The sequence below is a fragment of the Alligator sinensis genome, unplaced genomic scaffold (assembly GCF_000455745.1).
Source record: "Alligator sinensis unplaced genomic scaffold, ASM45574v1 scaffold611_2, whole genome shotgun sequence".
NCBI lineage: Eukaryota > Metazoa > Chordata > Crocodylia > Alligatoridae > Alligator > Alligator sinensis.
This window is the reverse complement of record NW_005841869.1, coordinates 203937-217151: the sequence shown is the minus strand read 5'-3', so window position 1 is coordinate 217151 and position 13215 is coordinate 203937. Positions and strand designations below refer to the sequence as shown.

The 13215-nt window shown below is 46.8% G+C and overlaps 2 protein-coding genes across 7 annotated transcripts in view; both read right to left on the bottom strand.

Moving 5' to 3' along the window:
• SEC16A (SEC16 homolog A, endoplasmic reticulum export factor) overlaps positions 1-4539 on the bottom strand; it is a 34666-nt gene extending 30127 nt beyond the window's left edge. For all 6 annotated transcript variants that reach the window (XM_006016865.3, XM_006016867.3, XM_025193683.1 and 3 more), the window contains exon 1: positions 4419-4539. The gene's annotated coding sequence lies outside the window, so the exon portion shown is untranslated. The remainder of the gene's footprint in view (positions 1-4418) is intronic.
• Positions 4540-10434: 5895 nt separating this feature from the next.
• NOTCH1 (notch 1) overlaps positions 10435-13215 on the bottom strand; it is a 61834-nt gene continuing 59053 nt past the window's right edge. Inside the window, exons 32-34 of the mRNA XM_006016864.3 lie at positions 12923-13070; positions 12710-12807; positions 10435-12060 (exon numbers count right to left, since the gene is read on the bottom strand). Of these exons, the coding sequence (XP_006016926.3) occupies positions 10588-12060; positions 12710-12807; positions 12923-13070 (1719 nt within the window). The 3' untranslated portion in view covers positions 10435-10587. The remainder of the gene's footprint in view (positions 12061-12709; positions 12808-12922; positions 13071-13215) is intronic.

Here is a 13215-nt window from a genome sequence, read left to right as displayed (position 1 = left end):
CCACTAATTAAAAGCTCTAAGGCACAAAGTATAAGCCACAACCAGGGAAGCCCTTATGATTTCCCAATGCAACCTGTCCTGGTTTCTGCTCAGCAGGATCATTTACTCACAATATTGTAGTGCCTGTAGGCTCCAGTCACAGTAACCTAGCTCCTCTTAAAAGAGGAATCATTTAAGTAGGGGCTGGAGAGTTGTTAGGGGCCCAAAAGGCCAATCCATCTGTCCTTATAGTCAAAGTAAACAGCTTTTTGTAAAGGCGGGGGTAAATAATTTCTAGGCAAGAGGCTGCCTAACTTTAGAGGCTCATTAGTTGTGGGCATTACTTTAGTTTGCCGTTTACAGTCTTTTTATAAACACACCTTCCTGTTTAATCCATGACAAGGAACATTTGCAAAGACAGCGTTAAATATTGCTATCGTGCGTCTCTGCCCTGATATCTAGGTGAAAGCTTTCCAGCCAGGTACAACCAGTGCCAACCAGGATATGACCAACAAACCCTGCCTTGTCAGCAGCTTCTGCTTCCATACGCTTGGAAAACAAATCCTTTGGACTTATCCGTACATTTATTTTACCAAACTAACAACTTCAGTATTGTGTGATGTTATTACAAAGAACAGAAAAAAAAAAAAAATGTACTAGATAGCATCATGCAACACATAGCAAGGTAGGAACCAGCAAGCTAAAGCACTTATCAAGACAATCCAAGTGGAAAACACTGCTTAATTTTTTTGAACAAAATGTTTATTTCTGGCTTACACAAAAAAAATCAAACTGGACACTGAAATCAGTTGTTGTAAAACAGGTGGTGGCTTCCAAATTTCTCATGTGGACTTTGCTCTTTACAGCTTTTTATCACGTACACAGGGGGGAAAAAAAAGGCTAATGTCTTCACTGTTCTTTCTGATATGGACCAGTAATTAGCTACTGCAAAGTGAACACGCAGTCTAATTTTTCTAAGCTTCTTGCTCTCTCTTTCATGGACCACCTGAGCAAAGACTTCAACTCTGAACTAGGTCAGCCCAAGACAACACGTGCTTCACTGAATCAAAATTAATGACCAGATCACACACAGCAGAAAAGGTGCAAACACTTTAATATTCACTGTAGTAGTTTAAACAGAAGCCATATGGAAAAAAAATACTTTTCCCCACAAAAAAACCCTGATACTAGAAACAATCTATTTCTTTAAAACAAAGCATCCATACAATCTCAAAGTTAATTCAACTGTTGCTTTATCTAGGGTGGAAACTTATGTTTCAAAATTTTTACTAGGCGATAACACACAATTGCCTATAAAATATTAGCCATCTAGTGAGTACAGAAACCTTGCAGCTCCACAAAAATTGACCTGACAAACCCAGAAAGGGTTACTGAAACACTGGGTAAACAGCCTTGCCAACAGGTTGCGTTTTACCAGTATAATAGTATGTTGAGAGTTGTATTACCATAGTTGTTATACCCCCATGTTGACACTCATTTTAAGTGCAGGAGTGAGGTTTTTGTTTTAGCTCAAACACCTTTTGAGTGACATAAGCTACTTTAAACTGGAATAAGAATAGCCATGAAGCAAGCTGTACTGCTAAAAATCAGTTTAATCCACACCTTGTGTTATAAAGCAGGGAAACAACCCACAAACTTTCCCATCAAACAAAGCCTAAGTGAAGAAGAACAAAACAAACAAGAGCATCAATGTACCCCTAATACATTTGTTCCACAGCTAAAAAGAGGCATAAACTGTAAAGAACCAAAGCAATAGCTGGAATGTTTACCAAAAGCTTTTAGGAAAGTCAGACTGAGGGTCTAAGAAAAAAATCAATAGGATTGTTCAGGTAATAAGCAATATTTGGCAATACATTTATAGAACTGGTTACCTAATCGGAAAAATAATTCTATTCTGAGTTCACGAGAGAGACTCGTTCCTGAGACTGAAATGCAATTTCAAGAACCGTACTACAGGGTTGCCTCTACCCCTTCATTTTCCTTTTAGCTCCATGAAGAGATGCATGTATTGGTCTTACTGTCTGAATATTAAAATACATCCCAAGGGCTACGGCATCACAACTACATCTAACTCTCAGTTACTGTTCACAACAAACAAGAGTATCTACCTTTTATTTTTCTGGCATACAAATAGATAGCGGACATAATTCTAAACGGAAATTGCACTGGCTAATATCATCATATAGCCCCAAGTCACTTAATTCATAAAAGTTTGGCATAAGGAATATTTTGGAAGAATAAACTCTTCTCTCTGACATGTATTACTCATAAAAATTCTCTACTAAACCACGCAGTGATTTATGCAAGGAATGTTCTCCATCTCAAACTCCTTTGGGTGATTACTACCTGTAGGTCCCACTCAAATCACTTAAGAAGGAAGGATCGTGTTGTTGTAACTAATTTTATGTCACGTGTGGCATCCCAGCAGAGAGCTATTTATGCAACAAACCAGGATTTGCACCCAAACTAGAGCCAGTGCAACTATGTTAACACTTCATGAAATTTGATGAACCAGATGTGTGAAAGGCCCGGGATGACGAATTACCCCAAAGTCTGGCTGGCTAAATAAAATTTAACAAGACTTTATTCATTTTATAGCTGTCTTACACCTGTGAAGAGGATTCTACTCTAATATGTAACATGTCTTGGTAAATTCTGGAAAAAAAAAATCTCTTCTGAGTGGTGCTTGTGGCAACAACTACAGCAGAATATCTCAATAAATGCTGGCACGGAGGAGTGACAAATGAACCGGGGAGAACTGACACTTTCAACGTGCTGAATACACACACACACACACACACACACACACACACATCTTCCTCCCAATACTGTTTGTGCACGTCCATCCAATGACGCTACAACATGAAACAAATTAGGTAGTTAAAAATCAGTCGGTGTGTGTGTCAAATTAGGTAGTTAAAAATCAGTCGGTGTGTGTGTGTGTGACACTACAACATGAACCAACTAGTCGGGGGGGTGCATCTGTGTGTGTGTGTGCATGCGCGCGCATCTGTGTGTGACACTACAACATGAACCAAATTAGGTAGTTAAAATTAGAGTCGGTCAATAGTGTGTGCACGCAGCACAATTAAGCAAAAGCATAATCAGCAGTCTATTGGGTGATCTCAGGGTCAGAGCAAGGCGTGTACCTCGAGGTATTTTCAGCTATCAAAAGCATCACAGAAGTCAGGTCGGACGGGACCTTGTAGATCTTCAGGTCCGACCCCCTGCCTGGGCAGGAAGAAAACTGGGCTCAAGTGACCCCAGCCAGGTAGGCATCAAGCCGCTTCTTAAAGACCCCCAGGGTAGGAGCCAGCACCACTTCCCTTGGAAGTCGGTTCCAGATCCTAGCCGCCCTGACTGTGAAGTAGTTCCTACGGATGTCTAATCTAAACCTGCTCTCCAACAACTTGTGGCCGTTATTCCTTGTTATCCCGGGGGGCGCTGGGGGAAACAGGGTCTCCCCCAAACCCTTCTGGTCCCCCCTAGTGCGTTTATAGACAGTCACCAGGTCCCCCCTCAGCCTTCTCTTGTGGAGGCTGAACAGGTTCAGGTCCCGTAGCCTCTCGTTGTAGGGTCTGTCCTGCCGTCCCCGGATCATGTGGGTGGCCTCCTCTGGACCCTCTCCATGCTGTCCACATCCCTCTTGAAGTGGGGTGCCAGAACTGGACGCAGTACTCCAGCTGTGGCCTGACCAGCGTCACGTAGAGGGGGAGGATCACCTCCTTGGCCCTACTTGAGATGCACCTGTGGATGCACGATAGGGTCCGGTTAGCCCTGCTGACCGTGACCTCGCACTGTCGGCCCATGTTCATCTTGGAGTCAATGAGGACTCCCAGATCCCTTTCTGCCTCCCTGCTCTCAAGAAGGGAGTTTCCCATCTTGTAAGCGTGCTGCCGGTTACTATAATACTTGTCCGTATTGAAACGCATCCTGGTTTTGTTAGCCCACCCCTGCAACCTATCCAGGTCTTGCTGCAGTCTCTCCCTCCCTGCTAGCGTGCCCACCTCACCCCAAACTGTGGTATCATCAGCAAATTGGAACAGGTTGCTTTTCACCCCGTCGTCCACATCGCTGATAAAGAAGTCTGGGTTATCAAGAAGACCCAGAAACAACTGCTTCTTCACTCTGGACACCTTCACAGCTCGACCTGTCATCCTGCAGTCAGACCTACGTGCGTTTGCACGGATCGAGTCGCAGGATCAGGGCGCGGCCCGTTGTCCTGCGCGGGGCCTGCACCGTAACCACGCGACTGCTGCACGAGCAAGGGAAGGCGCCAGGCCTCGCTGGCACAGGGAAGCCGGGCCCGACCCGGGTGGAGGGAAGGGGGGGGGGGTCTCGGACCGCCAGGCCCGGGCTGGAGTACCCAGACGCCGCTGCCAGGCCCAGCCCCGGCTCCGCTCCCCGCCCCGCGTTACCTGGCCCCGCGGCAAGGCCCGAGCTTCTCAGCAGCCGCCGGCGCGGCCGCCGCCGCCGCCTCCCCCCTCCGCCGCGCCGACGTCCGCCATCTTGGCACATCCGGCTCCCCCGCCGCCGACGTGTCACGCGCTGTACGCGATGACGCCACGCGCGACGCTCCTTCTCTCTTCAAGGCCTGGTTTGCGCGGCGTCGGCGGACAGAAACACCGGCATCCCTTTAAGGGGCGCAAATAGACCAGCCCGGGAGTGGGCGCATGCGCGCGCGGGAGACAGGTTGGTGGAAGGCAGAGTATGCAGTTCGAGTCCCACCTGGGGAAGTTGAAGGGCTGTCCACCAAATCCCTGGCAGCAGCACGGAGCAGCCTCAGCCCCGTGCTGACCCCAGTTTGAGCAATGCCCCGTGCCCCATTATGGCCTGCAGCCTAGTCTTGCTGCAGACGATGATGCTGAGCGTGGCCTTTTCTATTAGGATGAAGGTGCAGCCCCCCTCTCCAGCCAGAGTTGCTGCATCAAGGACCACGATGGTCCCCTCCATCTGCACCCCGATGAAACTCTTCTTTATATATATATATATATATACACACACACTTTATAAACTCTTCTTTATATATATATATATATAAAGTTTGTAAAGTGTGTGTGTGTGTATATATATAAAAAGAAGCATATATATATACATATATATATATATAGAAGAGTTTATAGATATATATAATATATATATAGAAGAGTTTATAGATATATACATATATATATATATAGAAGAGTTTATATATACATATATATACACACACACACACATATATATATATACGGAAAAAATAACCCATCTTGCAAGGGGCTTTTCTGTGACCAGACTAGAAGAAGACAGTATGGAGGGGAGATGGAAACGAGATGACGACATGCTCGATCACAGGATGACACTCATGTCCGGCTACAAGTCACGCGGCGCCTTTATTTTCCCTGCCTGATGTCGCGTGCACTGAATCTGGTGTTTCGGGCAAATCTTAAACCCACAAATTAGCCCCTAGACAGCGTGCCTTTATGCTTCTTCTTCTGTGCCTACGTGTATCGGACATTCGCCCGCACCGCCTTTCCCTCCTACGAAGCCAGGGCGGTGAGTCTCAGTGGGACCACAGTCACAAAGCCGGGCTGGAAGTGTCGTTCAGGTTTGCTCAGCCCCACAAGGTTTCACTGAGTGTAGACGCAAAGCCTCCTGCTCTCCTATTTCCCCTTCGACTCATCTCTGTGGAAGAGGCGGCTGCATGTGCAAAGAAGGCCCGCTAGAGAGAGGCAGAGGACTGCGTGTGGACCTGACGGGGAAACGCGTGTCAGCAAACTTTCTGCTTCTTCCGCTGCACGGCACCCACTTCCAGCCAGGAGGATGCTGAGAAACACGTTCTCAGCTCAGTCAGGTGCCTCCTCCGAAGAGCACCGAAGGGGAAAATCTGACTTTTCAGATCCATTCGGCTCCCGCATTCAGACATGTGCCATGCACTCATAGCACGGGCGCTTAACAAGAAGGCTCTCCAGAGCCCAGAACATCATTCAAGCTTTCACATTTAACGTTCCTGGGGGATCTGCGTTAGCACCCAGTGCCAGTTTCTCCGCTGTTATTACTTATTGCCTGGGCCGTGGTAGCACAGCAAACCCTCAGACACGTAGTCCATGCTGCTGAGTACTGTACAAGCATGGGGCAGACAGGCAGGAGGTACTCCTGCGAGAGTTGTAGCACTGCATTCACCAGAGATACGCTGTTAGGCCCATCTCTGTATCACTTCTAAAACTAAATCAGAGTTATAAAACTAACTCTTCTACTAGACATTTTGTTCATTCACCAAATGGGGCCAGCCAGAATTGCTCAGGGACCTGCAGCGGGTGATCGGCTTGCTGGAATGCTTCGTTTTTAGAAGCCGAGCCCCTCAACAACCATTTTGGAGCAACTGAATGAAAACACTGCTGAGAGGGACAGGGAACTATTTCAGTCTTAGCAGCTACTAAATAATCTTGCAACGTGCTTAGTTTAACGAGGAGGCTTCAAGCCATGTCTGGATTTGCAGGGTTGCAGTTTGAGAATCTGGAGCGTAGCTTTAGAGAAGGTTTGAAATAGGCTGTATCAATGCTACCATGTCCAATAGTCCTGTACACACGGCGAGAGATTTAACTGGAGCTTGGCCTGTGTTCTGGCTCCACTTTGAGGGTGTATTGCACATGGAAATAGCACCTTTCCAGAGGAAGCCATTCTTCATCCAGAAGGATGAGTCTCCTGCGCAACAGTTTGCAGACAAGTGTTTCCACTGGGCTGGCATTGTCCTATGCTGAATTGAACAAAAGACCTAGAAGAGGAAAAATGCCCGTGACCTAAACAAAATCTTAATCAAGGGTCATTATCAGTGCAAGAGCGCTTGATCGTTAAAGCTTGGTAATATCTACAAAGCCCTGTCCGGGCAGGGCAGGCAGCCCTTTGAAGCCGGTGTGGGAACTAGAGGCAGCACTATGATTTTTAAAGTGCCTTTCATCTCTCTCTTTGGTAAGGACATTCTTAGAAACCAGCTTGTCAAATGCCATTTACCTACATAGGCCTGAAGTGCTGAGCAAGGCTGGTCTTCCCCAGGATTTGCCCCAGTGGCTGTTCTGTGGGGACACGTGAGTTTGATTAACTCGGTGGGTTTATGTATAGATATGGTTTAAATACCATCGGGGTATTTACAGAATGCCAGCACCTTCAAGATGGGTGGGATCTCCCCTTTACCACCTGACTGCCATATAATACTGGACCATTGATGGTTTGATTACCTTTCACTTCAAAGCCTTTACAGTCTGCATGCAGAAACATGTAGCCAGCTCTGGACCGAGGGTGGCAAATAGGAAAGTGCTAGTGAAGTAAGAGCAAAGGGCTGGTTCCTTGTGTGTAGGACAAACCATAGGCAACAATGACCCCCACTACCTCTCAGGCTGTTCTCATTTGGATGGGGCAGCACAGTTGTGTTTCCCTTTCACTGTTCCAGTCCTGACAACTTCGCTCAGCTCTGTACAACGCTTGAGAAATGTCCCTGCCTCGAAGATCTCACCGATGCAAACAGGAGTTGGTGTTTCTCTTACACTTCAAATTAACATGGCTGGGCTCAGGAGTCTGAGCACTGGCGACAGCTTTTGTGGAGACCCTTTTCCCCACTGCAGGCTGGGTTACAGTTCCCATTTGTCTGCAAAGGATCGCACAAACAACTTTGTGCTTAAAATGCCTGGCAGTCGGTGAATGCATTTCCAGGGGGCTTTCTTTGTAGCTACGTGCAGCCACTTGACACTTCCCTCCCAAGTCTGTTTGGGCCAGAGAGGGGGAAACACCCACGAACGCTATTCTGACTTGTTAGGAACTTCCAGTTATCAGGGCTCTTTGCATATTGAAGTGTTTATGTAATAACTGTGTAATATGTAATAGACTGGTGCATCATCTATTACACTATCTAATAACGAAACTATGAAAGTATACCATATCTATACATTATTTAAACACTTAAATATTTAAGTATTTAAATGCAACAGAAACAGCGGTCGCCATTTTTACTTTTGGGGGGTGAAAGTTCACTTAGCCTCAAACTGAAAATGAAAGACACTGTGAAATTATTAACCCCCTTTCAGACTTCAATAGCTTTTCGCCTTGTTTATACAGACAAGCTTTCCCATGTGCCCTGTTTAGTGTGTGAATTATTCTTCCACCCCCATGCATCGTTTCCCCCCTATATTTTCTGTTATCGAAACCATGCACTCTCAAGCACTCTTAGCTCTCACACCAATTTGCCAGAGCTCTCCTACAAATTGGCATTTTTGGTAAAAGGGATCATTTTTCCAGTGGAAGATTTAAGGGAGGGGGGGAAGACTTGAAGCAGCCATATAAGAAGCTCTTAAAACAGTCTTCCCGACTTGTCCCATTTTAGACCAGATCTAGTGGGGACCACTTATGACCTCACTGTGCCCACAGGTCAATGAGAAACCCAGTAATACAGTTCCCATGGCAGGATCAGAGCTTCACACAGTAATCCTCTCTGATGCTCTACACTTAGGTAAAACCTCCAGTGAAGACACCAGGAGTGTTGAATCCAGGATTCATTTCCAATTTCCACTGAAATCAGCGGCATTCTTTTTTACTGACCCTAACAGGACTGGACTGAGTTCGGCAAAAAAACAGGGTCATTGTTTTATTCAGAGACATACAATTTTCATGCACATATTAATTGTCAATGAGGAGCACGCACTGGGCCACGTGGCCAGCACAGAGTTGTAACAACTTGCAGCAAAAAAAAAAAAAAAAGACCCTAATTCCAGTTTTAGTAAAATCTAGATGCCTGCGAGCATCATTTATTGCAAATCAGTTAACCAAAAAAATACATCATATTTGCAAACTACAACTTTGCCGGTAGATACATTTATTACAGAGGGTTTCTTTTCTGTAAACTACACTCTAGTTTATAAAACATAGGAAGACTCAACGCCACGTGATGTTTAAATCACCCGCATTAGGGATGTCACAATAACAATGCTCCAAAATGCTTCTGTACTAAGAGATGAATGCATACGGGACTGCAGCGAGCCTTGTGCTTGGGGGAACTGAAATCCAACGTGGCCTTCTGAGCAACAGAGAGGAGGAACGTTTCCCTTTTCTTAGGTTTCCTGGGTCGACTGCATTTTAGTCCAGCGGATGGATAGCCTACACGGGAACATGTTCATAGTGTGTTTGGTTTCCTTTTGCAGAGAGCCAGAGAGAGAGAGCGATATCCTGACACCTCTAATCAGCGCAATATACTTAAGACTTGTTCATTTAGATTTTTGAAACAAAATCCACCTTTTTTTTAAAAAAAAAACAAACTTATTTACAAACATTAACTCTGCCACAGGCTTATACTATATGTTACACAGCCCTCTCCCGTCTCCACAAGAGTGTACATCAACATGAACAAGATGCCTCACTCCAAACTAGCAAGAACAACGTGTCAACGTTTCAAAAAACCCAGGCCCAACCACCCAGGATCTGCTTGCGTCTCTCGCCCTCCTGTGAATAATCAGGGCTACACCCAAGCCTGACACCCCTTAACTGGAAAACCTGGAAGATCAGGGTTTCCAAAGGAACTTGGATGTCAAGGATGAGCACTATCCCACGGCCGGGTGCTGTAGTGCTCAGTTACTTGTTGCTCGAATTGGTCTATAGTAACTGAAATGCCCCCTTTAAAGTAGGAGGTGCCATCCTTAAAATAAGGATGCGATTCGGAAAGGCCAAATCCTGCCTTTTTTTTATTGTTGTTCAATCAGTTGAAAATAGAAAAATAACTCAGTATAAGACATTCAAGGGAAAATTAAGTTTGTTCTTCTGCATTGACTCAGTAACTGTGGACTTGCTTTTTCAACAGGTTTGGCAAATATTCCATTCCTTTAGGCAGCAGTAAGTTTATGAAGAGTTTTTAGCTTAGACCCTGTTATCACAGGTCTGTAATCCTGATATTTAGATTATAGACAGTATTTAAATATATATATGTATTTATAAAAGAAAGAACAAGAACCCCTATGTATTAAGACAAATGTACAACTATATAATACTGAAACTTTAAACAAAGATTCATGACTGGTACCGTAAAATGTTCTCTCAGTTAAAAGCCAAGGGAACATTTTAAAGTATTAAAAAAAAAAACAGTTTATACTTAATTTATATTTATTTCAAGGGGTGGCATTTTTACCTAATATTCCCCACTCTTTTCCCCCCAACATAACTTTCTGGATTTGAAAGGAAAAAGAAAATAAATAAATGGCATTTCATAATCACGAATCATTGCTTATAGCTTTACATAAACGTCCAGCCAACTTATTAATGCTCCCCACCCCCCAAAAACAATCTAAAAAAATCTAATGTTCTTGAATTTTTTGAGCACAAGTGAAGTGTCCCATCTTGAGTTAACAATAGAACATATAAATAAAAAGGCAGTGTTTTCATGTAAAATAAAATGTACATAAATAAATACTAAAAAAAAACATTAAACTTTGTTTCTTTATTTTGTATAAAAACATATAAAAAGGATCCTTCTGTCAAAGCATCCGATGTCCCTAGGCATTTTTTATTTTTTTGAAATCTTTTTCAAAGTTCCCCGTCTCACCGCGTGTCATTGTCTTTGGGACACGCTCTTCACTTGAAGGCCTCTGGGATGTGTCCCATTTGTGACTGCATACTCGTGGGAGGACTGGAAATCCCCTCTGACCAATCAGAGACGTTGGAATGAGGCGACGAGCTCGACCATTGGTCCGGTGACTCGGGGGAAGGTGTTAAAAAAGGATGGTCGGGTACCTGCAGCTGGTGATTGGGCGTATTGTCCAACGGGGAGGAGTAACTGTGTTGGGAGGGCGGCGTTAAAAACTGGGTGGTGGTCATGGACTGCGTGAGGGTGGATGGGAGAGACGTGGACAGCATCTGGGTCTCCTGCGGCAAGATGGTGTGCACTGCCATGGAGCCGCTGCTCACCGGCTGCATGTCTGACTGGTTCAACTCGCTGCCCAGGAAGTTCTGGCCCAGGTGGCCGCTGGCGTTCGAGGTGGCGCCGTGATGCTGCTGTTGCGACGGCGGCGGCGGCGGCGGCGGCCCCTGTGGCGGCTGCATGTTTTGCTGTTGCAGCTGCTGCTGTAAATTCTGCTGCTGCTGCATCTGTTGCAACTGCTGGGGCTGCATCAGATGAGGCTGGGAGGCCAGCCGGGTGTTTGGCATAGCCTGGTAGCTCATCATTTGCGACAAGGTCGTGGTGGGCATGCCGTTATGCAGGGAGGTCATCATGCCATGCTGAAGGCCTTGGTTCTGCTGATGGGTCGCCGGCTGCATGTTGTTTCTCATTGGGTTATACTGGTTCTGGACCATGCCGTTCTGCAACCTTGACAGCCAGTCGCACTGCCCATTGAGGCTGGCAGCTCCGCTGACGGAAAAATTCATAGGGGTGCTACTCATCACCGTGCTTGGGCTGGAAACAGGGAGGTGGGAGAGGCGTGGAGGCACTGAATCAAAGGCCATCCTGCTGGTGCCGCCCATGGCCATGTCCTGCTTCCCGGCCATGTTGAGATGATTGATGCTCATGTGGGCATCAGGCATGCCCGGCAGGTGATTCAGAGGCATGGATGGCGACTGCTGAAATGGAGAGGTCATCAGCGGGGGAGAAGCTACGTCAGACAGGTACCCATGAGGTGACTCCAGGGAGTCCACCGGTGACAGCACGCTGGAGCTATCCAGGAGGCAGCCTTTTCCATCTTGTGATTTCTTCCTCCTGGCCTTGATGTCTTTGGAATCCTTGCCGTTGCAGCTCAGGCCCTTGGTGCTTGGTTTCCTAGCTTTCTTCCCCTGCACAGCGGGTTTCAAGTTGCCGATGTAGCTGTTGGGAGAGCAGAGTGGAGGGGACAGGGTGGGGGCGCCCAGCGGCCCACTGTGCAGTGGCGGGCTCCGTACCAGGTTGTACTCATCCAGCAGCCGCACGATGTCGTGGTGCATGCGCTCCTGCGCGATGTCCCGAGGGAGCCGGTCCATGTGGTCCGTGATATCGCGGTTTGCAAAGTGGTCCAAGAGGACTTTGGCCGTTTCGTAGCTCCCCTCCCTGGCCGCAAGGAACAACGGCGTCTCCTCCTGGAAATGTGGCAAGCATGGTTTGTTTTGAAATGCCTGAGCTTACTGGTTTCCTGTATAAGCACAGCCCTCACATTCCTAGTTAGATCTGTAGACACTGGTACTAACTAGGAAGCTCAGTAGCTGCCTAAGCAATTGCTAGGCTCAGCAGATTGACCCCAAGCAAAGGCAAAGGGCAGGGGCAGACTAGCAAGCACCCTGCGTGGCTCTAGTTTGAAGGACACAAGCTGCAAAAGGGGCACCTGGAAGATGAGGCAAGGATCTGGGATGTGGGTCATGCCCTGGCCTGGCGTGTATTGGCTACTCTTTTTCTGGTTAGGTTCAGAGCAAGACTTTGAGGAAAGCCTCTGTGTTTCAATTCTGTGGAATTGTTTCCTGCATCTCACGCACAGTCAAGCTCTCACTGCCTGTTGGGAGGTAAGCAAGTTCCCATTTATGGCTTACCCCATATCTGCCACTGCATGGATCTCACTACCTAATGGACCAGCTCTTGGGCTGCTGCTTCAACTCAACTCCCATTAACTTCACAAGGCGTAAAAACCAGGTATGCATCAGAGCATCTGGAAGTCAGCCTTCTGTCTTAGGAAAAAAATCACCTCCCAATGACTTGCCTGAGGAAGCACCGCATCTGCCCACCCAGACCACCTACCTTATTGTTCTGCATGTCTTTATTGGCACCGTTCTTCAGCAGCACTATTGCAGCTTCAACATTATTCACAGCAGCTGCCCAGTGCAGTGCTGATTTGCCTGTGGAGGAAGCAGGTGAAAGACAGCATGCATTAGTGAGGGGTTAAAACACCAGCTACAAGTCCCTGACATCAATCCCTGACAGAGGGTCTCATGTTCTGGATTAAAGCAGTACCTAGGTCGTCCACGGCATTGACGTCTGCATGGCAATTGATGAGATCCTCCAACATGCCCTCCACAGCCAGGCGGGCAGCCAGGATCAGAGGGGTGGTCCCATCGTGCATGCGGGCATCCAGATCAGTAGCTCTGTTTCTAATCAGAATCTGTGTGCACAGAGAAGACGACCATGCGTTAGGTGAGAAAGCTGGTCTTCCCCAGCCCCCAAACCTCCAGCCCCTTTGCTGGGATCCTCGGTGAGCTCCAGGGCTGACAGGGCCAGCACTACCCTTCCTGTGCCTATAGCCGGCC